Genomic DNA, 24,221 nt, shown 5'->3' with positions numbered 1-24,221 from the left:
AAAGAGCCTCTTACTTTCTCGCCGATTGTTAAGTCCAAACTGGCAGCTAGAAAAATCAAACCTTCCTTGAACATTTTAAAACAAAAGCCTCAAGGCAGACCAAATAAGACTTTAAAGCTACCAAAGATGATTTAATTATTTTGGCTTAACTCACATCTTTCTAGAAATCCCACTACAGAAGCTTACTACTGGTACGCAGCCAACCCTACAATCTTTATTCAAGCTCAATGATGTTAGTTTCCCTCCCCAGAAAGAAATCCCTACTCACTGAACTCCCCCACAGCCATGCCATGCAGAGGGAGCAAACTCTTCGGTTCTCTTGGTTCCGCCATAAGTAATGCCTTGAGAATCAGCATATCAGCTGTTTGCACAGCAATCTGCATCAGTGTGACCCTAGAGTTGGGCAGGGAGGGTATGCTCCTTGAATCAGAACTCAAAATTACCTCATGCAGTTGGAGAGCCAAATGGCTAAAGAGGCCGCAGGAACTAATGCAGAACTGTCAACAAAAGAGGTGGTTAATGGCTACTTTTCCCAAGGATGGCTTCAGAGGGATACTCCTCAGTCTTCTCGTTTGCTTTTGGGCTATAATTTAAATCCAAGAAGGATATTTTTTTTTTTTAAGACACAAGCACTGCAGCCACATCAACAAACACCATCTGTTTGTTCACTCTTAACATGTGACATCAGTCAAAAGGTTGGCAACAATGAGATACAATTGAGGAAAAATCCATCATGGCAAAGGATATTTTAGCACACAAATGAAGAAAGCTAATTACGAGGTCTGCATTCTCAAATAATGCATACTGAAATTATGTCTGACAAGTGACCTTCCAAGAGCTTCAAGTTAAAAAAAAAACAAAAAAAAAAATCTTGTGAACACCACAAACAGCACTCCACATAAATATGACAGCTAAAAGTTATACAGACATCAATTTTCCTGCACAAGAGGCTTGTGCCAATTGCACTTTGGACTCGGGGAACTGTTAATGTGGACATGACAGATATACATAAGATTTAGGAGAAAAAGAAAAATTATCTAAAGCAACAGCAAATCATTTGTTATACCTATAAGATCTACTGATTCCTTTCAAGAACCCACAGGATTCCTTTCAAGAATCCACAAATACTATCAACGAGACCACATAGAAACATAGAAAAATGAAGACAGATGAATACCATATGGCCTATCCAGTCTGCACATCCATGCAATCTACTCTCCCTTTCACTCTCTTAGAGATCCTATGTACTTGTTTCCAAACTTTCTTAAATTCAGATACTATTTTCATTTCCACCACTTCCACCATTAGGCCGTTTCATGAATTTATCACTCTTTCCATGAAGTAGTATTTCCTCAGGTTACTTCCGAGTCTGACCCCTTTCATTTTCATATTATGTCCCCTCATTCCAGAGTTTCCAGAGACTCTTCTTCTGTTCATTTATGCCACTAAGTATTTATGCCACTAAGTATTTAAAAGTTTAATCATATCTCCTCTCTCCTGCCTTACTTCCCAAGTACACATTTCAAGATGCAAGTCTGTCCCAATACGCTTTATGATGAAGACCACAGACTATACTATTTTAGCAGCTGCCCTCTGGGCAGACTCCATCCTCTTTTCTATCCTTCTGAAGGTGTGATTTCCAGAATTGTACACAATGAGTAAGTCTGACAAACAATAGTTTGATTTGAACACAGTGTTCATGATATTGAGAAAATAAGGACACTTATGCTGATTTAAAAAAGACTTAGCACATACACAATAGGGTGTTGTGAAATAACAATGTAATTTTTTTAAGCCTGTAAAACTGCCTTAATTCTTGAAATGTATCTCTCTAGTTTGGCCAGCATGTGGCATATGTTTATGTTCTGAAGATGCTGCAAACCCAGGCTGTTTTCTTTGTTTAAGCCTTTTGGAAAGGCAGTCTGCAGTATACTTTCAAACTTGTTGTTCTGGGCTCTGATTGGCCCAGGAGCTCAATTTAATTTGGAATGTACTGGCTTTTGCCCCGGTCTTAGCCAGGAAGAAAAGAGTAGGATCTCTTTTCTGAGGCTCTGTGAACAAATATATGTCTTGATCTTCCCAGGTACTACTTAGATAGTAAACAATTGTTTGCTGATTGCACTTTCTGTTTCACTGTTCAAATCTTGTGACAATAAACCTATTAGTTATTGGCTCTGATGTCCTGGACTGATAAAGAATCCTGGTGGTTTGTGTGTTGGGTCTGTGAGTGCTTTCTGGGAACTGTGGGACCACTAGGAATGTAGCCCCAGTAACCTAGAAATTACTGGGGATAATCTGAGAGCGGGAGACTCACCCAGAGGTGGTTGTGACAGTCGGTGGGAGGAGGGTGCCAGGGGAGAGCACACGCGGCAGAAGCAAGTGGACCTGAGCTGTACTAGGAATAGACCCTCTAAGTGGCCGTGAAGTAACCCCACGCGGGTGGCTAGGCGTTTCATGACAGGTGTTAATCACTTAAGACCTATGAAGTGAGTGGCCCATATTGCAACCACTGCAAACATATGATGATAACATGTGGTGACTGACCACAGCCAAAAACAGAACATTTGCAATGGTGCAATAACTGGTGCCCTATAAAGCAGAGCATGCAAAGAAATTCTGCTTGATCATTATATTGAAAGTATCATATTGTGTGAGCAGCTTAGGTCTTTTTTGTTGATGAGATTTGTAACAGGTGCAACAGCACTGGTGGCACATTTGTCTCCATAGTTCAGTTGTAGGAACTTTTGTATATGGTGGAAAAAGAAACAATAGACATACTTTACCTTTTCCCTAACTGTCCTGTAACTCAAAGCAGCAGCTAGCTTCTTGTGAGATCTAACCCTCTATTCTGATTCTGTGTGTAGACCAGCTTGCTTGCTCATTTGTTTTTGAGGTTTTTGAGGTTATGCAGCAGTTTATCTTCTCCCTTCAAACTACAAAAATGTGTTTTATGTATCATGTGTGAAATCTAGTATGTTCCTTTGATATAGAGAGTTGCACGGGGACAGAAATGTGACCCATCACCGCCGGAATCAAACCCGTCCCCGCTTATCCCCACCAGAATCTAACCCGTCCCCACGAGTAAGCTCCTCCGTCCCCGCCCATCCCCATAAAAAAAGGAAGTATAAAGTACTGAGTGGAGTGGACAGGAGGCACACAATGCAGAGTAATACATTTAAAACGAATCAGAGAAAATATTTCTTCATTCATTAATATACTGAATCTTAGAAAAAGGGAAATAAATACATAAAACAAACTGATGTTTTTTCCACACTAAAATAGAGAGAATTATTGGTCACCCAAACAGCACAATGCCCTCAACAAAAGAAACAAGTGGGTATGCTACTGTAGCTTTAGCGGCAGTAAAACAGCTAACAGCCAGTTCCCACCATGAGAGAAAAACTGCCTATACACATATAAAAGATAAAAGTAGTCAGCTGAGCTCACCTCTGTGCAGTTCTTTTCTGTGGATACCGAGGTCTGGCAGTGCCTGGAAGACTCACTACATGCAACTTGAGCAAATCTCCTGCACGTGTTGAACTTGAGTTGAGAGAGAGACCCGGGTGAAAACATGCAAGTGCTCATCAGGGATGTCTTTTTTTTTTTTCTTTTTTTTAAGATTATGGATGAAGGACGTCTAAGTGTTAGGCGCTCAAGTCCCACCTTCGCTATGCCTCCAACACCCCCTTGAAATTTGGCTGTCCCTGCAATGGATCAGTTAAGGATGCCCAAAATGGATGTTTCTCCGAGAAGGACATCCATGCCTTTGCTCTGCCCGACAACCCCCTTGAAATTTGGCCATCCCTGCGATGGAGCAGTTAAGGACGCCCAAAATGGACGATTCTCCGAGGACATCCACGTCTTTGCTCTGCCCGACAACCCCCTTGAAATTTGGCCGTCCCTGCGATGGGGCAGTTGAGGGCGTTCTTCTCATACTGGAGGAGAGCTTGGTTTCCGCCCACTAAAACAAAGGTATGTGTGCGCGTCCCCACGGGAAGCCCGCCAGAACATCCTCCATCCCCACGGGAATCCCGCATGTTTATTTCCATCCCCACGGCACTCCTGCTGACCCGGAGGGGATTCCCGCAGACTCCGCAAACCCCGTTCCCATGCAGACCTCTACTTTGATATCCTTACCTCAGAGATCTGAGGGAGTATTATTAAAGCCCTCAGAAATATAATTATTCTCTTTTAGCAAATTAAAATTTGACCTATTTACTTCTAGGGAAATTCTGCATAAAAATTGAAAATTCAATATATTTCATTTGTAATTTTCTTGTGCAGAATTCCACAATTTTAAGGGCCGACTTCTCCCCCCAAGACATGCAATACCCCCCTCCCCCACCATCACTGTAGTTTCCCTCCTCAGGTTCTATCTTCATTTCTATTTTTAGTGTGTATCCCTTCTCCCTGTTGAGTTTAACCTACAGCTTTCTTTACCCTATCTCCATGGTATTCTCCTATGGCAGAATACCTCCAACATTTCTCCCACTCCTTCACCCCCCTTTTGGTTCTCCAGTTCTCTACTCTTTAGCAGCACTCTGCCTTCTAGAGCTCTATCTACCCACCCCTCAGCATTCACTGCCTTACCTATGGTTTTCCCCCTAACTCCCAGAAAGACCCCTAACTCTGTCCATCCCCAAAAGCATCTTCCCCCCTCTCTCAGGCAAACACCCACCTTACTTTGTTCTACCCCAATCCCCACAGTACACATACCCATCCCAGGATGTACAGATCACCCCATCCACCTGGCTGTAGCCCCCCCACCCACGGCACACACCGCACCACCATGCACCTTCCTGTAGACCTCTACCCCATTAAAATGTCACACATTTCATCCACTTTTATCCTGCATCCCTTCCCCAAATATCCATCCACCTTATCCAGTCCCTTCCTCCCTGTGTACAGATACTCACACAACCCATCTTATCCAGCCCCCCCCCCCCCCATTCACCTTTTTTCAGCCAGCCAACCCCTACTCCATCTACATTTTAGCAAAAGACAAAAGATCAGACAAGGAATTGTGGATTAGGTAAATGTAGAGTTAATATCTTTAGTTTAAAAAAACAAAACAAAAAAAAGAAGGATCCAATCTATGTAGTTTTATTTTTCTTGAAGGTTTCAGAGGCCCCAGGCATCAGATGCATATCTAAAGATAAGCATGACTAATGACAGATTTTTTTTTCTCCTCGACTCCCAAGCTCCAAAATGACTTATGTATACGAAAGCACCATATTTTATAGTTCTGAAACTTACCATCTATATCCCACTTATCAATTAATATCCTATTTCTTTTCATTCTTGTTGACTTATTGAATTCTTTAAGGCTGTTAGCAGACCTTCTGATTTAAGTTTATTTGTACTTAATTGCTTATATAAACTGTATGCTCCCTCTGGCAGGCAACAAGTTCATGAAAGACAACTGCACTTAGTTGCCATTGGTCTTGAACTACGAAGCTTCTTCACTGCTAGCAATACATTTTATTCTGAATAAAGGAAACCTAACGATCATCCTGCTGTTAAGTGTTAAATCTATTCAATCAGAATCACTCTCTCAAAGATTTTTTTTCACTAAGATAGATATTACACTAAAGTAACAATGGCTTACAGATAATAGATTTGTACTACACCCTGACAAATCAAAGCTCCTCCTCATTAGCTATTCCTATCCAGTTACATTCCATCTCAGTCCTTCCTAGTACAGAATGTCAAAATACTTAGGGGGTCTTCTTAGACTCAGACCTTTCCTTTGTTCTGCAAATCTCTGCAGTAGTTAAATGTTCCTTTTTTTAAACTTCACGTTATCCGTTCTATTAAACCTCTCTTACTTCCACCTGCTGTTAACAATTTGATACATTCACTGGTTATCAGTCAACTCGACTACTGCAATCAAACATATAAATGACAAGTGACCAACTCACCCTCTCTGTCCCGCCCTCGCGTCAAGACGTGATGACGTCAGAGGGCGGAACAGAGAGGGAAACGGACGCTGACGCTGGAGACGAAGGAACATCGCCGGTGCACCAACCTCCACCCCCCAATACCCGACGCCGCTCCCCTCCATATCGGGCCCCCTGCACTGACATGATAGCGCCTCTCACCTCCGTGTGGAAGCGCTGCAGGCAGCAGCAGAGCGATCTGCTGCTGCCTGCAGCGCTGTCACACGGAGATGAAAGGCGCTCTCATGTCAGTGCAGGGGGCCCGGCACGGAGGGGGGAGGGAGCGACGGCGAAGAGGGTTGCTGGATATGGGGGGCGGGCAGGGGAGAGAGAGTAGGGTTGCTGGACATGGATGCATGAAAGTGAGAATTATTACATTTTGCAAAACACAAATCTTGCCCGTTTTAACGGGCTTAATGGCTAGTTCTCTATATAAAGGACTACGTATTAGGAATCTCCAACTTCTACAACTAGCGCAAACACAACTATTAAAGTCAAAACAAAATTTGATCATGTCACCCCACTCTTAAAAACAGCTCATTGGTTCCACTGACTAATCGCATAACCTACAAACTATTGCTCCTTGTTAGGGCTGTCCAATTAAAATTTTTAATCACATGATTAATCGCATAAACTGTCCCCCTCGCATTTTCACCTGTATAGTGCAAAATATAGACTGCAGATGTCAATTCTCAAAACTGACATGTTGTACTTGTTACTAAGCTGAAAATAAAATCATTTTTCTTACCTTTGTTGTCCGGTGATTTTATTTTTCTAATCAACTTATTCCCTGTCTCTGGTTCTGTTCCTCTGTGCTCTGAACTCTATTTTCAGGGCCTCCTCACTCCTATTTCTTTTCTCTCCTCCTCTTCTTTCCCTATAACATCTTTCACATTCAACTTTCTGACATTTTTCTTCCTCCTTATAGGATAGAGCAGCATGATGCAATTAATAGAGTTAAAATTAATAGTGCAAGTTAAAAAATAAAAAAAAACATTTACGCGATTAGATGGGCCCTACTCCTTGTTTATAAGACCCTTTCCTTAGGTGAGCCTACTTATCAAATTTCCTTATCACCTATTGCCCCCCTCGTGTTCCTCAATCAGCCCAACAAAAGCAGCTCGTAGTTCCCTCTTTTCGGGAAATTTGTCAAGACACTACACGTTGGTCCATGTTTTCAGTTCAGGGTTCTGAACTCTGGAATAAGTTACCTGTTCACCTTCACTTATCTTCCTTATCCAACCTCAAAACAGACTTGAAAACTCTTATCCAACAACGCTTACGACCAGAACTGAACAAATCTTTTTAGGCACTGTAGACTGAGTTGCGTCTTGGAAACCACTAACCCCCCTTCCTCGTGTGCTTTCCCTTCCCAGCTTTTCTTTTACTATTATTGTATTTCTCTCCCATCTTCACAGTTTGTCTTGTCAAACACACTCCTTCCTTTAACATTTTATTGTAAGCCGCACAGATATTATATGATGGGCGGGGTATAAGCCCCTAATAAACTTGAAAACCCACCTTATTTCGCCAATGCAATGCAAGATTTAGTATTGGTTTTTATTTAGTTTTCAGCATTTTTGTGAAGGAGTGACCCCTGACTACCCCCCTCCCACACACTTGCTCATATAACTGCAATAATGAAAGTAACATTAGTTATGCTGCCAGAAGCTACTGAGTTGAACTGCTGTACTATGATTAAACCGGCAAGTTCTGCTGTACTTTTTTTTTTTTGGGGGGGGGGGGGGGTTGCTATATTGAATGTTTGTGAGCCATAGTTGTTTTGACAGCCTGTTTGTGATTTTTTTTTTTTTTTAATTACCTTTTTAGTTTTAGCCAGGCTGGTGAGACTTGTTTGGAATAGCAGTTCGGTACTTTCCTCTGTTTATTATTTGATAACTAATGTATACTGATGTCTGTTCCTTTGTATTAACAGTTATATGATTTTATATTATATAATTGGCAGGTTTTGTGTTTTAAATACATTCATGTATATGCTCAGATTTTTAATAGGTCAAACATTGAATTATTATTTGTACTAACAATTATTTTATTTCGTTATCAGTTTTCTAGAGCCCCTGACGCAGCCCTTGTGTAGTCAAAACACAGCCTGTCGGGCTATTGTGTGTTTTATCTGTTTTAGTGAATAAACCTTTGAGAAAGGCTCCTTGACTGAAACTGCTCTTTCGCCATATTGGATTTTGCTATCATTTGCCGTTCCTTTGAAGCATCTACATTTTATCCACCCCCACTCCCCTCCCAGCATACTGCCCAGCCGCACATCCGGCTGCTTCCTCCTTCTCAGTCATCCTGGGCCTGACTGTTCCTTTGAGCTGTATAGCCTAAACGAACCACTAGGGACCAAGACAGCAGAGGTAGAGGAAGCAGCCCAATATGTAGCTGGGTAGCAAACCTTCTTGCCATGCTGGAGCCGTCAGTGTACTGGGAGGGAGGCATTTGGAAAATAAACTGTACTACTCTGCACTGTAAAAAGAAGACTTCACAGAATTCTGCAGGGGAAAGGCAGGATTCTGCACAGTCTGAAGAGGTAAGTGTATTCTGTGCAAATTCTGCATTGCGCAGTATCACAGAATTCCCCCAGGAGTAGTACTACTTTGATATTTCCTTTCAACTAGACACTTCTACCTAATTTCAGCTCAGCTGATGAGTGGGTCTCTACAGCAAGATTTGGGAATTGATATGGAGAGGGAGGGAACACCCAACACTTGAAAGGTGTTGTGACTTCAAGAGTATAATTAGCTTGCCTCCCCCTTTGAAAACATAGTAACATAGTAGATAACAGCAGAAAAAGACCTGCACGGTCCATCCAGTCTGCCCAACAAGATAAACTCATATGTGCTACTTTTTGTGTATACCTTACCTTGATTTGTATCTGCCATTTTCAGGGCACAGACTGTAGAAGTATTGCCTAGCACTAGCCCCACCTCCCAACCACCAGCCCCGCCTCCCCCCACCGGCTCTGCCACTCAATCTCTGCTAAGCTTCTGAGGATCCATTCCTTCTGAACAGGATTCCTTTATGTACTGGAAGTAAAGCGCCCTAGATAAAGACAAGCTCCTTAATATTAAAAAAGTCCCTTTCTACCAATGCAACAGAAAACTGCACAGCTAATAAATATTAAACTTATGTAAAAATCCCATTTTCAAAGAAATCAGGTCGAGCAAACTTTCCCAAAAGTCAGCAGGACTTTGGCAATACCATCAGGAAGTTGAAGGGATGCAAATTCTATGCCCTCAAACCACCAGGAACTGGTGGTTGGGATGCAGAAAAGATCCCTCGTTCAGCATGAGGGTCAGAACACACTCCAAACTTCCTTGGAGAATAACTCCAGAAAGAGGAAACTATATCTGTCTCAGCAAGCAAGGCATGATAAGAATCATAGTGCTCCTGTCCCGCTTGAATTTTAGTAGCATCTTTCTTACCAGAGAAATGAGAAAATATGCATGCAGGCAGCCTTTCCCCCAGTCAAGGAGAAAGGCATCCGGTGCTAGCCTGCCATGAGACCAGAGTCTGGCGCAGTACTGAGGGACTTTGTTGCTGAGTTGAGTGGGAAAGAGATCCACCAAGGGAGTGCCCCACTCTCAGAAGATCTTACAGGCAATGTCCACACTGAGAAACCACTTATGTGGTTGCATCACTTTGCTCAGCCTGTTCGCCAAACTGACTGCCCAGTAGGTATGGAGCTCCAAGAACCATGCTGTGGCTGAAGGTCCACTGCCACCTCCTGAAAAATGAAGGATGAATAGGTATGTGGCTCTGAGAACCATGCTGTGGCTGAAGGTCCACTGCCACATCCTGACAAATAAGGTAGGAACCCGTACCTCTAATGTTGATGTAGTACATGGCAACCCGATTGTCTGAATTAGAAATATTTGGTGCAGCAGCAAGTCTCTGAAAAATTTTTAGAGTGTACCAAATTGTCTGCAGCAAAATTGATGTGGAGCTGGGTCACTTGAATGGATTGGTGTCCCTGGGTGGAAAACCCATCTATATGAGCACCTGCATCCCAGGTTGGATGCATCCATATTCAGAATTTTCTGGAGGAGGAATTTGGAATGAAATCCCCATCATCAAATTACTCCGAATCACCCACCAGAGATGAGACTTTGCCAAGATGACATCCACTAGATTTCCAATGACCTGACACCACCAGGAACCTAGAGTCCACTAGGCAGTTTACAAGTGTAGATATGCCATGGCTGTGACATGTATGGTGGATGCCATGCGGCCCAATCACCTCAATATCTGCTGAGCTGTAATCTGCTGGCTGTGCTGAACCTGTGAAGTGATACAAATGATGGCATCCGCTCTTACCTGAGGAAGGCAGGCCCGATTCTTGTCTAGCATGGCTCAAATGAATTCCAATTGTTGAAATGGAAGGAGATGGGACTTTGGGTAGTTGATAACCTTAGTAACAACACCTGAATAGTTCTCCACATTGATTCTTGAGCACCTTCTTTTCTTTTTTTTTTTTTTTTTTAATTTATACATTTTTATTAAGCAACCAACGCAACAACATTCTGCAGCCTGCGGCTCCCACAACATTCCAAAGTTCAAGTAATCAAACAATTTCCACAAGTCATTTTTCTCCCAATCCCTCTGCCACCCCACACAACCCCCCCCCCCCCCCCCCCCCCCCCACTTCCTCCTTTACTCTTTGGTTTATCCAGCCCTTTTCTCAGCAATTCCAGCCAGGATTACCTCCAGATGTATCCATTCCTCAGCCGTTGGACTAAATTTCCCTCTAAGTCTATCCGTCATCTTTTCCATGGCCGCTATCATCTTAAGTTTCTCCACCCAATCTTTCCCGGTAGGTCCCCTTGTTTGTTTCCATTTTAGGGCCACAATCGTTTTTGCCGCCGCCATACCCATACGCTTTATTCTACATTGCCACTTCTTCCCCCCACCTGTTGCCCCATCCCAGTAAACACCACTTAGGATCACAGGGAATCAGACTGCCCACTGCCTTAGTTAATAAGCCTGTTACTTCTCCCCAGAATACCTGCAATACCGGGCATTCCCACCATATATGAAAGTATGTTCCCCTCCCCTTCTCACATCTCTAACATGTATCAGAGGCATTCGGGAACATTGCTTTTAATTTATCTGGCGTATAGTACCATCTACTGAGTATCTTGTATGCATTCTCTTTGATGAGCACACATATAGAAGCTCTTTTAACTTCTAAGCATATTCTCCTCCATTCAGCGTCAGTGAGCTCTGCTCCCAGATCCCATTCCCAGGCCAACATAAATGATAATTATACAAACTCCCGTCCCCTAATGTAATCATAGAGTTTAGAAATCCCTTTCCCCCTCAGATCTATGTCCCCCCACAGGTTTTCAAATTTTTCATGTGTATCTGGGCAATCCTTCAACCCTTTCTCTTTCGTTATATAGTCTTTCACCTGGAGATATGCATAGATGTCTGTCTCAGGCAAATCATAATCGGTTCTGAGTTCCTCAAAGCTTTTGATCGAACCCTTATCCAGGAGCTCCCGGAACCGGATCAGTTCTTTTTGAAACCATGTGAGAAACACCCGGTTTTCTCCTCCTCCTAGAAACCCTGGTTCCTGTGTAATCCAGGCATATGTGGATCTATTTTGGGTTCCCCTCAGTCTCTTCTTAAGGTCTCCCCATAGCTTCAGTAGATGGAACACAAATGGGTTCAGGGACATCTTCTTATAATTTACTTCAGGAATAGAGCCCCACAGAAAGGCATCCAACCTCCCCCCCTGGACGAATATCTGTTCTAGTCTAGTTACTGGGGATAGGTCCACTTTGCTCCACATCCCTATCTGCTTCGGCTGAGCTGCCCAGTAATACCATAGAATATTTGGCATACCTCTTCCTCCCTGCTCCACTGCCCTCCATAGGATCCTCCGAGATAGTCGGGCCTGGTGTCCTCCCCAAACAAATCCACCCAATTCTGTTTGCATTTTCCATATCTCCCCCTTAGGGACTGGGATGGGCAGAGTCTGAAACAAAAGAGCACCTTCTTTTCATGTGCTATTCACCAGCCAATCATCCAGGTAGGTAACCACAAGTACCGCCAGACTGCGTAGCAATGTTGCGACTACTGCAAGACATTTTGTGAATACCATGGTAACAGACATGAGACCAAATGGCAGAACACAACACTGGTACTGGTGTTTCCATACTCGAAATCTGAAATACCTCCTGTGACTGGGACATACCTGGATGGGGATATAAGCACCCAGAGACCACAGCCAACTATTTCCTAAATCATGGGAAGAAGGGTGCCTAGGGAGACCATCCTTTGACCAAATATTTGTTCAGGGCCCTTACGTCTAGGAAGGAACAAATCCCTGTCTTTTGGGGCATAAGGAAGTAGTAAGGAATAGAACCCCAACACTTCTTCCCCTGGTGGAATGGGCACAAGTGCACAGGCCTTTAGAAGGGATTAGTTCCTCTGCAAGCACTACCTGATGCTGAGGGCTGAGATCTGATGCTATCAGTGGGAAATTTGGAAAAGGTTGATGCCTCTGATTCCACCTCAGACACCCAGGGGCAATCTATACCAGACTCAGCAAAGAACTGAGGAGTGGCCTAGTGGTTAGGGTGGTGGACTTTGGTCCCGGGGAACTGAGGAACTGAGTTTAATTCCCGGCACAGGCAGCTCCTTGTGACTCTGGGCAAGTCACTTAACCCTCCATTGCCTGCCGCATTGAACCTGCCATGAGTGGGAAAGCGCGGGGTACAAATGTAACAAAAAAAAAAAAAAACAACTCTGAGATGTGTTCCAGTTTGTAGCTGTCTCAGACTCCTGGACACATGACTTCAGGCTCTGGATGACAGCACTGAGCTACAGGTTCCCTCCTGGACTCTAGGCTGCTTCCTCCCACCTCCATCCCCCCTCAATGGGCTGGAGAGGAGCACCAGATCGGTCAACGCTAGCTCAGATGCCCGACAGGGCACCAGCATCTAACGCCTGACAGGTAGAACATAAGTCTTTAAGATGGGCATGGGTGGCACCAGTGCTGACAATGATACCATTGCATTGTGCCAAGCCAGGATGCGCTTGTTATTCTTGACACATGACCCGGAATTACTTCTTGGAACAGGCATCAGTAAAGGCGGGGCCAGTGCTAGTACACTGACAGTCCGCGAAGATGAAGGAACTCATCAGAGGAGGGGTCCCAGAGTTGGTGAGACTGGCGCATTGGCACCACTACCAAGGAGGGGGAACTGCCCTCTCGGCACCAATGTTTCTCGGGCACCCTTCAATAAAGATAGGCACTTGCTTCTTTTTGCCATTACAGGGCAATACCAGTGATGCCAGTGTCCTGGAGCTCCTGGCACCGTGTTTCAAGGAAGACAGATGTTGGCGCTTCTTCATCTTCACTTGACGCACATCAGAATCCTTCTGTGCCGATGAGGACGACATGGAATCCTCAAAGGTCCAATGACACTCTTCCTGATCGGGTGCTACCGATGCTCAAGGTTGAGGCAGGAAGAGACCTGTTTGATGCCCGTATGTCCCCAGTGTCTGGTTCAGCTCCTGATGCCATCGGGACCGATCCCTTCGATGCTGATTGACTTGACTTTGGTGCACCATAAAGTCTTCACGCAAGGCCTCTCGACTCGCATTTTCTTTTCTTAATCTACAAACAGATCTTATAGTAAGAGGATTTATGATCAGGGCCAAAGCATGGTAGGCACCAGCTGGGAGGATCAGGCTCAGATATGTTCCTACCACTTCTTAAATCCACTGGGAGGTTTCTAGGACAATTTGATTTTGCTTTGGCCTTATTCCAACAGCTTCTTCTTTTTTTATTTTTATTTGTAAGAAAAAGGAAAACCCAGTCCTAACTGCAAACACAGGCCTAAGAGGGCCACAAGACGCGGAAAAAGAAAGGAAGCAAAAAAGTGCCGGAAAAAGGGGGGAAAACCAATGAGAAAAAAAAATGGTCCTGCACTACTCACATGGAAGGCAAGAAGGCCAGGTAAACAAAAAAATCTCAGAGAAAAATAAATAAATAAATATTTTATTTATATATATATATATATATATATATATATATATACTAGTAAAAAAGGCCCGTTTCTGACACAAATGAAACGGGAGCTAGCAAGGTTTTCCTCGGAGTGTGTATGTTTGGGAGAGTGTATGTGAGAGTGACTGTTTGAGAGTCAGAGTGAAAGTGTGAGTCCAATCCATGCTCCTCTGTCACCTGGCCCCTCCATTCATCCCTATCCAGCAATTCCCCTCTTCCCGAGTCCTGCCCTTCCAATCCATGCCCATCCATGCTCCTTTGTCACCTGCCCCCTCCATTCATCCCTATCCAGCAATTCCCATCTCTCCCTGAGGCCTGCCCTGCAATCCATATCCATCCATGCCCATCTGTCCCCTCCATTCATCCCTATCCAGCAATTCCCCTCTCCCTGAGTCCTGCCCTTCCAATCCATGCCCATCCATGCTCCTTTGTCACCTGGCCCCTCCATTCATCCCTATCCAGCAATTTCCCTCTCTCCTTGAGGCCTGCCCTCCCAATCCATGGCCATCCATGTTTCTCTGTCACCTGCCCCCTCCATTCATCCCTATCCAGCATTTCCCCTCTCTGCCTGAGGCCTGCCCTGCAATCCATATCCATCCATGCCCATCTGTCCCCCGCCCCCTCCATTCATCCTTTTCCAGCAATTCCCCTCTCTCCCTGAGCCCTGCCCTCCCAATCCATGGCCATCCATGTTTCTCTGTCACCTGCCCCCTCCATTCATCCCTATCCAGCATTTCCCCTCTCTGCCTGAGGCCTGCCCTGCAATCCATATCCATCCATGCCCATCTGTCCCTTCCATTCATCCCTATCCAGCAATTCCACTCTCCCTGAGTCCTGCCCTTCCAATCCATGCCCATCCATGCTCCTCTGTCACCTGGCCCCTCCATTTTTCCCTATCCAGCATTTCCCCTCTCTGCCTGAGGACTGCCCTGCAATCCATATCCATCCATGCCCATCTGTCCCCTCTATTCATCCCTATCCAGCAATTTCCCTCTCTCCCTGAGTCCTGCCCTCCCAATCCATGCCCATCCGTGCTCCTCTGTCCCCTGCCCCCTCCATTCATCCATTTCCAGTAATTCCCCTCTCTCCCTGAGCCCTGCCCTCCCAATCCATGCCCATCCATGCTCCTCTGTCCCCTGCCGCCTCCATTCATCCTTTTCCAGAAAGTCCCCTGTCTCCCTTACATGACCCCCCCTCGCATCCATGCTCCTCTCTCTCCCATGTGCCAGCCTGGGCCGGCCTCTTCTCCCCCCCCCCCCCCTTCGCATCCATGCTGTTGTTTCTCCCCTGCCCTCCCGCTCCCATTGTTGTAGTTTACTGGCCACCCTCTTCTCTCCCCCCAACATGCGTTTTGTTTTTTTTTTTCTTGTTTTTAAATTTACCTCCGTGGCGGTTCCGGCAGCGAAGCGTCAGGGAAGGAGGCGGTGCTCCCGACGTCTAGGTTTCCCTTCGCTGTGTTCCGCCTTCTTTTGACGTCATCCTTGACGTCAGAAGAAGGCGGAACACAGCGAAGGGAAGGCTAGACGTCGAGAGCGCCGCCTCCTTCCCTGACGCTTCGCTGCCGAGCGATGCGATTGGTTGTGTGTCATAGCTCCGCCCTCGACGTCATCACGTTTGACGCGTGGGCGGGGCAGACACAATGCGATCTCACCCCCTTCACTTTGCTAAGAGAGGCTTCAATAGAACGTTGGAGGTGCGTTTTATATAGAGAGATATATATATATATATATATATCACTGTCTTCCCTGCTCTGTGTGTACTGCACAAGTCAGGCAGGTAAGAAAGGCACACTTGCATGCATGGTTGTGCCTGCCAAAAACTTCTATAAGGTTTAGAACAGCGGGCAGCATATAATCTGGGGCTCTGTCGGTGACATCCATCTGTGGTAAGGCGATGACCTGCTTGACCTTAGAGCATATCTGCTATCATTTTCTATATCCAAATCCCTGATGGCAGAAAAATAAAAAACATGAGGCAAAAGCAGCATTAGCACGGAAAAGCTCAGACTACTGATAAGCTCGTAAAATGATAAAATGATTTTAAAACAGAATGGCAATTAAGTCACCCATTTATATGGCTGGTGATTAATTTCTTCTTTTTAAAAAAATGTTATTAAGTGACCAGGCTTATTTTTCTCCCTCATTTACATTTGTAAATATTCAACAGAGCTTCAATTAAATAGTTTCATTGATTATTCAAGTACATACCTTTATCATTCTCACCTTGTTCCATACTACAATCTTTTTGTTCTCGAATTAATTCACATTTATCTGAAGTATCTTGGAACTCATTTCTGCATATATGAGAAGGTGATAGGTAAGTATCAGCTAAGCCAGGCCCATTCTTTCCAGTAGAATTCATATTGGTAATGTCTTTTTCATTCTTGTGCATTTTGAAATCATAACATCCACTTGACTTGAACTCCTCAGGACCGAATGAGAAAACCTAGGTGATAAATGAATATTGGGTTGAAACTCCTGCTTTTAAGTGAACAGCTGACAGATGAAAAGTTGTCTTAATACTGCAATACAAGTACCATATATACTCATGTATAAGTTCAGGGAAGTTTTAGGACTAAAAATAGCCAAAAATATTGTGATCTGTGTATAAGTTGAGGATGGGTCCCATATTGGTCCCTCTTTCTCCCTCCCCTCCAACATCTCCCCTGCCTTTCCCAAACCCACCCCACTGCCTACCCATAGACCACAGCTTCATAGATTTCAACAGTGGTCAGAACAGACTATTTCCTTTTGTTTTAAACTAAATCAGATTTTACTATGTGAGGATTATATATTTATCCCTCACTGATAAAATCTTCAATTCAGTTTTATTCACCACTCTCAAACTTTGGCAAACTCATTAAAGCAAAATGCTCCAAGGAAAATCACTCATCCTTTCTATACAAGTTGAATGTTTTATTCAGTAATCAGAATTTCATTTAGTAACACTTTACATACCAACCGCCTTAGCTTAAAAAATAATCCTTATTAAATTGTGGATTCAGGATGCTGATTAACACTTTCAAGACAAAAATGGTCAGTTAAGTTTCCTTTATTCAGAGGGATAATTGCTGGCAATGAAGAAGTTTCATGAGACTGATTACTGTCAATCAAATGTCAGTTCTCTTCTCATAAGCTTCTTGCCTGACAATAGAGTACAGTTCCATTCAAGAAAATCAATATGTCAGCAAAAGACAAAAAGGGGTCTTTCACAAAAGTGGTATACAGATGGTTTGAAGAAAAAGCAAAACATGTCTAATACATTTATTTATAAAATGTATATCCCACCTAAACCTAAGCGGGTAACAATGCAACATTCATAAATTAACATATAACACAAACAATGACAACACTGTTTCCCAACCCTCCAAGGAAGATGGCTACTGAAGAAAGGATTTTCATTTTCTGAAGCAATTTTTTTTTCAGTCTATACTTTCAGTTATTGACCTTAAACTACCCTACATGTTGAGAGGAGTACAGGAGCAGGGGACAGAGGGTTTGTGGTTGTGTTTAAAGGCAATTTACTACCTTACCTTGGTTTCGAAAGTACACTGGCTGGAACAGACCTGAATCACTCAGACAGTGAAGATATTACCATTGGAATGCTATATTCTGTTTCAATCTGCTGAATGGGGAGAATAAATCCATACTTCTGGACTGTCTAACAGGACTCAAGGAACAGAAATTAACAGGCAAGAGTAAACTTCTCCTTCACCTTCCTTCTAGACCAGGACAGTTGCATAAGAAGTACCCAAACTCCACCACACAAAGGCAGAATGAAGACAAGGCTGCTATTCCAAAAGGTGGCATTTCCATCAAAAATTCCCCCTACCAAAAAAGGATCAAAAACCAAATCTGCAATATTCCATAAAAGCAATATTAAGATAATCAGGCAGCTGTCTCACTTCAGCTGTTTGGGGCGCGATCTCACAGAGTTGTCTCTTGGGAGCAGGAGGCTCTTGTGGGTGTGGCCCGCGGGTTTCTGCCCCTGTGTGGATGGAGTTAAAAGCCTAAGTGAGATCCTTCTCCTCCACTGCCAAATTCCAGACTCCACTCCTTTTATCTTGCTGTACCATATGCCTGGAATAGACTTCCTGAGCCAGTCTTCTGTGGTAGTCTTCAAATCTAGGCTAAAAAAAACTACCTTTTTGATGCTGCTTTTAACTCCTAACCACTATTCACTTCTACAGTACCATGCCTTTAAAGTGAGGCAATCATGGCCATAGAATATCCCTTCTTATACAACCTGACAGCAGGCCCCCCAGCAAAAATAACTGTTCCTTAACTAGTAGGTGCACCAAATCTGCATACCATGGCCGAAATGCGTGAATCTGGAGCCACCAGCATAAGTAATCCTCTATCCTCCTGATCATCTGAGAGATCAGGGTCCAAGAAGAAAACACAAAGTAGGTCGGATGTCAGCCAGAAGGGAATGAACACTCCTATCTTTGCCAAACCCAACTCCATTCATTTGAAACACTTGCTGGTCTTAGCATTGTGGTCCAGGGCCATCAGATCCACTCTGGAATTGCTCCATAATTCCATTAATACTTAAAACGTCTCCTGGACAAGGTCCTACTCTCCTGGATCCAAGGTATTACATCTACCAACAAGAGTCCACCTTTATGTGGGCCCAAGATGAACCTCAACTATTTCCCCACTTAGCCAAATAATAAATTTTAGACTTCTCCTGAGCTCCTGGAAGCCTCCTCCTCCCCGTTAACATACACCGCTGTTGTTGCATCATCCAGTGGAATGTATGCTGCTGCTCCCTCCAGCTAAAGTACAACGTGCACCATGGCCAACCAGATCACCTTGGTCTCAAGCCAACTGATCGATCATGCCATTTCCCACAAGGACCAACAACCATGAGATACTTGACCACAACAATGATCCCCCACCCCCCATTCCATGCAGATTCACATCTTCAGACTACTATCCAAATTGGGCATCTTGAGATCCATCCCTGCTAGCAGGTGGGAAGGTGCAACCCACCAGTTCAAGGAGTCCCTGATTATCCAAAGCAGTCCCTGACCCACCACCTAAGCAACAAAAGGACACATCAGGAGAGCAGGTATCTTGGCAGTGGTCTCTTATATGTGTCCTCATCCAAGGCAGTAACTATAGAGCAGCCAACACTGATCCCAGAAGCAGAAGGTAATCTTATATTCTGGGCCCTGGCTGTGCTTAAAACTCTGAATTGGATTCGTTTTCCTAGGTCAAGAGCACCTTGCCCTGCCTGGTGTAAAACCATACCTCCAGATAGTTGAGGACCAAGGATAGCTACAGGGAGTTATTCACAACTGTTTATCACCCATCCCAGAGCCTCAAGTTCCTTTATCACTTGTCCTGCTTCACTTTGGCCATGAGTCAATCTTTCAGATGGAAATACACCACCATACTTTCCTTAAATTAGAAATGTCCCCACTACCAGCAGAGCCTTGGAAAAAGGAAGGGTATGAAGCTGAAAATTCTGGTCCAAATGTTGCTCAATGATTATAATGTGAAGGTAGGCCTCAAAAAATGGTCCTACAATAAAACTCTTTCAACTGCCAGAAACACATATGTAATTGTGACACTGCAAAAATATAAAGCCTTTATATCAAGAATGGGCCTGAAGACATATCCTTTATGACCACAAAATAGATGGACAAAAAAGCATAATCCAACTTTGTGGCACCAGAACCATAGCACCTAGATGGAGGACTTTGACATGAACTCTGAAGTGTCCTCTTATTCGGCAGAACCTCAGGGCGTCAGGAATAAGGGCAATCCACTCTAGAACAAAGACTCATCAAACCACCTTGAGAACCCACCAGTTTGAAGTTACCTTAAGCCACCCCAGGTAGATTAATTGCAGAAGCCCCCTACAGGCAAACCAGAGTGAGCCAGGAAATTCTCACTGCACGGACAGGAGCTATCTGAACTGGTAACTCCTATTCCTAGATTTTCTTGGTCTTCAAAAGAACCAATTCATCCTGAAACTTGGACAATTGAATACATCTATTTACACAACTTTAATACCTGATGTCCTAGAAAGGAGTCTGACTCGCCTGTCAGGGTCTTCACACAGATGCTAAGGGCTAACCTCCCCGAAGTCCTTCACAGTTTTTCTAGCCCCTCTCTAAACTGCCGTTTCCCTTTGAATGGTAGCTTACTGAGCAGAGTTTCAGGCCACATCTGCTACCCAACTACAAAACCAGAAATACTGCTGGACCACCACAACCAACATTATAGACCAGAAGGCAATTCACACTAGCTAATAGAAGGCATCCACCAGATAGGCTCTGTGACACTAGTTGCAGTCAGAGAGAGTCTGAGTAGCATAGCCGCCATGACGCTTTCCCCCCCACCCCCCAAAGGAGACTGGAACACCTGCTTGGGCACGACATTCACGGTCATCTCCTTTCATTGGGATGAAAGTTATCCAAGCCATTCCAGCCACCACTGCCTCAATGTCAGGCTTCCGAAACAAGGCCTATAACTCAAACTGAGAGTGGGTACAGTTTGACTATAAACTTTGCACCTCCCACTCATCCAACACCATACAACAAGGGACACTTTAGATGGGAAAGACACTGCAAGACTCTCTCTTTCCAAGAATTCCATTTCCACTTGTTCCAAAATCTGGAGCTCCAACATTACTTGTGAAAGTGTTGGCAACTCTTCACGTCAAAAAAAGCCTTGCCATGAATAAACAGCCTTCCTCTGATGAAACTATGCCCGGCATACTCTCAAAAGCCTCTGTGTTTCTCTTCATTTTCAAGCTCCTCTGCCTGGCAGGTATGAGAGAAGGAAAGTAAAGCAATTGGGTGTGCTATCCAAAAACTACCCATTCAGCATTGTAACCACATTGCAGAGAGCTTGGTACATAACCTGAATGAATTCAGAAGAAAAGTTGCCCCTTCACCTCAGGAATTAGTGTCAGGGATCCCAAAACAGTCACAGTATGGAAAAAGCCCAAACTGAAGAGAAGCATAAATGCAAGAACAGAATATCTTACTACAATCCTCCTCAGATGCAGGAACCATGTTCAACCTACACAGTAAATGATCACGGCTGGGAAAGAGCTGCCAGCCCATGTCCTGCACTACCGCCACCCCTCTTTAAGAATACACCACCAGCAGCTGCAACAGCGGCAGTGCGAGAAGCTGGACTAATCAATGCTGAGTGAGGTAAAACCTGACTTGGGAACGCGAGACCAACAGTAAGTGCACTAAATAATGAGACAGAAGGGCATGGACTCATGGGCGTAAGTGATCTCCACATTCCATCTTCAAGACCTAGAAGATGGAGCCAGGGAATCTAAGGGGGAGAAAGAGAAGGGAAGGGAGGGAGATAGGGGGGATAGGAATATGCCTTCACACATCACAACAGAAAAGTAATAGACCGAGTAAAAGAAAAGAGAAAATGTATATAAAAGCCCCTCAGGGCAAGCAATATGCCAGTTAAAATAATAACATGGAATATAATGGACGAGGAGGGGAGGGGGGCATCTTAATTGATGATGAGATTCTCCATCTAATGTTCTGTAGATTTGTTAAGGGATGTGATAAGATGTTATATTGCGTTGGGAACTAATGGATGCTGTTTTTGATAACTTTATTATCAGATTACATACAAAAGTTTGAAAAATTGATGACGATGTTGGTCTAAATCAAACAAAATTTGTTCATATTATTTACAATGTTGGATTTATATGTTTGGAAATGTCATCAATAAAAATTGTTTTAAACTAATAACATGGAATATAGGAGGGGTAAGCTCCCCAATCAAGCGGGCAAAAATACTAACTGCCCTAAAAAGACAGCAAGCAGACATAGCATGCATTCAAGAGACCCACCTCAATGACATGGAACATAAAAAATTAAAAGGACGTGGGTGGGGGAAGTTTTTGCAGTGCCTGCCCAAGGGAAAAAGGGAGGGATAGCAGTACTTTTTCGTAAGGGATTAACATACAGGGCGACCCTACTGGCCACTGGGAAAGATGGGAGATACATCATAATAAAAGTATGGCTGCCAGGCCTGGAAATCAGGTTAGTGGCCCTATATGGCCCAAACAACTACGAGCCGAGTTTCCTAAGGACATTAATAAGTAAATGCATCACAGAAGGAAAGGAGAAGCTGGTAGTGGTAGGAAATTTTAATTTGGTACTTGATCCCCAGATAGACTGCTCAAACAGTTCCTCGCCGCACCAGTCTGGGAAAAGGGCTAAAGAGATGGCCTTGTTTGCACGGGAACTCAATTTAATTGACATATGGAGAACGTTTCACCCCCTAGACAAAGAATACACACACCGTTCGAGAGCACATGGTTCGCAATCCCGCCTAGATTACATATTGGTAGAACGAACGGCCTTTCCACAGATGGTAAAAGCAGAAATAGGCCCAGAAGAAATATCGGACCATGCTTTTGTGTGGGTGGAAATTGAGACATGCACAGACAATGAAAGGGGGAGGGGATGGAGATTTCCAACACATCTATACTCAGACCCAAAATTTGCAAAATACCTTGCAGGTAGATGGGAAGATTACACACAGAACAATATTGCACATGCACAAGCGCAACCTACTCTATTTTGGACGGCCTCAAAGGCCGTCCTTAGAGGGGACATTATTGCATATAGCAGCAAGCAAAATAAACGTCGAACAGCGGGAATCATGAGGCTAGAAGAAAAACTCAAAAAAGCACAGAGAGCACTTGCACGAAGACCGTCAAAAGATACCCTGGACACTTTAAAGTCAACACAAATAGCACTCAATTCGTTACTGCATGAGAAAGAGAGTAGGTCCGCACTGTTCTACAAATATAAACTGCACAAGTTTGGCAACAAAACAGGGCGATTACTGGCAAACATAATCAAAAACCAAGGAGGCCCTAGAGCAGTGACTACACTAAGAGACAAGTCAGATAAAATGACTAATGACCATAAACAGATTGGTCAAATTTTTACAGAATACTTCGCCACGCTATACAAGAACCAAGAGAGTGTACAAGGGGAGGAACTTATAAACTATATGCAAAACTCTAGGCTCCCAAAAATGCAAGACCAGCAAATAGAAGACTTAAATGCACCCTTGACCTTAAAAGAATTGCAAAAGGCAATCAAGACACAAAAACTTCGCTCAGCCCCAGGTCCAGATGGACTTCCAGGGGAATACTACAAATTACTGCCTCCTGAAGCCCTGACACATTTACTAGATTACTTTGAAGAGGTGATTCACGAAGGCCGCTTCCCAGATTTTGCTAACACAGCTTTAATAACACTAATTCCAAAAATAGGAAAGTCACCAGAGAGACCAGGGTCTTACAGACCAATATCATTATTAAATGTCGAAATAAAACTACTGGCAAAAATCATGGCGGAACGCCTGGCGGCATGTCTACCTGATATTGTTGGACCGGAGCAGGTTGGATTTATTAGAAACCGGAGGGCGGGCCACAATGTGAGGAAACTACTGCTAGCGATGGCAACATGTAAAGTTAGAGACATTCCAGCCTGGGTAATAAGCCTAGATGCCGAAAAAGCGTTTGATCAAGTAAGTTGGGCTTATCTATTTCAGGTTTTAGCAACGGTGGGCATAACAGGGTGGTTTGCCAAAGCAATAAAAACCTTATACACAGACCCCAGGGCCAGTGTGATTGTAAATGGGCAGAAGGAGAAAGAATTCCCCATACAAAGAGACACCAGGCAGGGATGCCCACTATCGCCACTGTTGTTTGTGCTAGCAATGGAACCATTACTGAAACAATTAATGCAAGACAAAGAAATACAGGGAATAGAGGTGACAGGTCAACAGCTGAAAGTTTATGCATATGCAGATGATCTGCTGCTATTTCTAACCAATCCCAAGTGCTCTCTAGAGGCGGTACTGAGCGGGATAGTACATAAGTACATAAGTACATAAGTAGTGCCATACTGGGAAAGACCAAAGGTCCATCTAGCCCAGCATCCTGTCACCGACAGTGGCCAATCCAGGTCAAGGGCACCTGGCACGCTCCCCAAACGTAAAAACATTCCAGACAAGTTATACCTAAAAATGCGGAATTTTTCCAAGTCCATTTAATAGCGGTCTATGGACTTGTCCTTTAGGAATCTATCTAACCCCTTTTTAAACTCCGTCAAGCTAACCGCCCGTACCACGTTCTCCGGCAACGAATTCCAGAGTCTAATTACACGTTGGGTGAAGAAAAATTTTCTCCGATTCGTTTTAAATTTACCACACTGTAGCTTCAACTCATGC

At 44.0% G+C, this 24,221-nt stretch overlaps 1 protein-coding gene across 1 annotated transcript in view; it reads right to left on the bottom strand.

Moving 5' to 3' along the window:
* The window catches only part of CEP192 (centrosomal protein 192), a 459,635-nt gene that overhangs the window by 298,598 nt on the left and 136,816 nt on the right, over positions 1-24,221 (bottom strand). The window contains 1 exon segment of the mRNA XM_030212468.1: positions 16,200-16,422. Coding sequence (XP_030068328.1) covers positions 16,200-16,422 — 223 coding nt within the window.

This window comes from Microcaecilia unicolor, chromosome 1 (assembly GCF_901765095.1).
Source record: "Microcaecilia unicolor chromosome 1, aMicUni1.1, whole genome shotgun sequence".
Taxonomy (NCBI): domain Eukaryota; kingdom Metazoa; phylum Chordata; class Amphibia; order Gymnophiona; family Siphonopidae; genus Microcaecilia; species Microcaecilia unicolor.
Note: the sequence above shows the minus strand (reverse complement) of the source record. Positions and strands in the feature narration are given on the sequence as shown.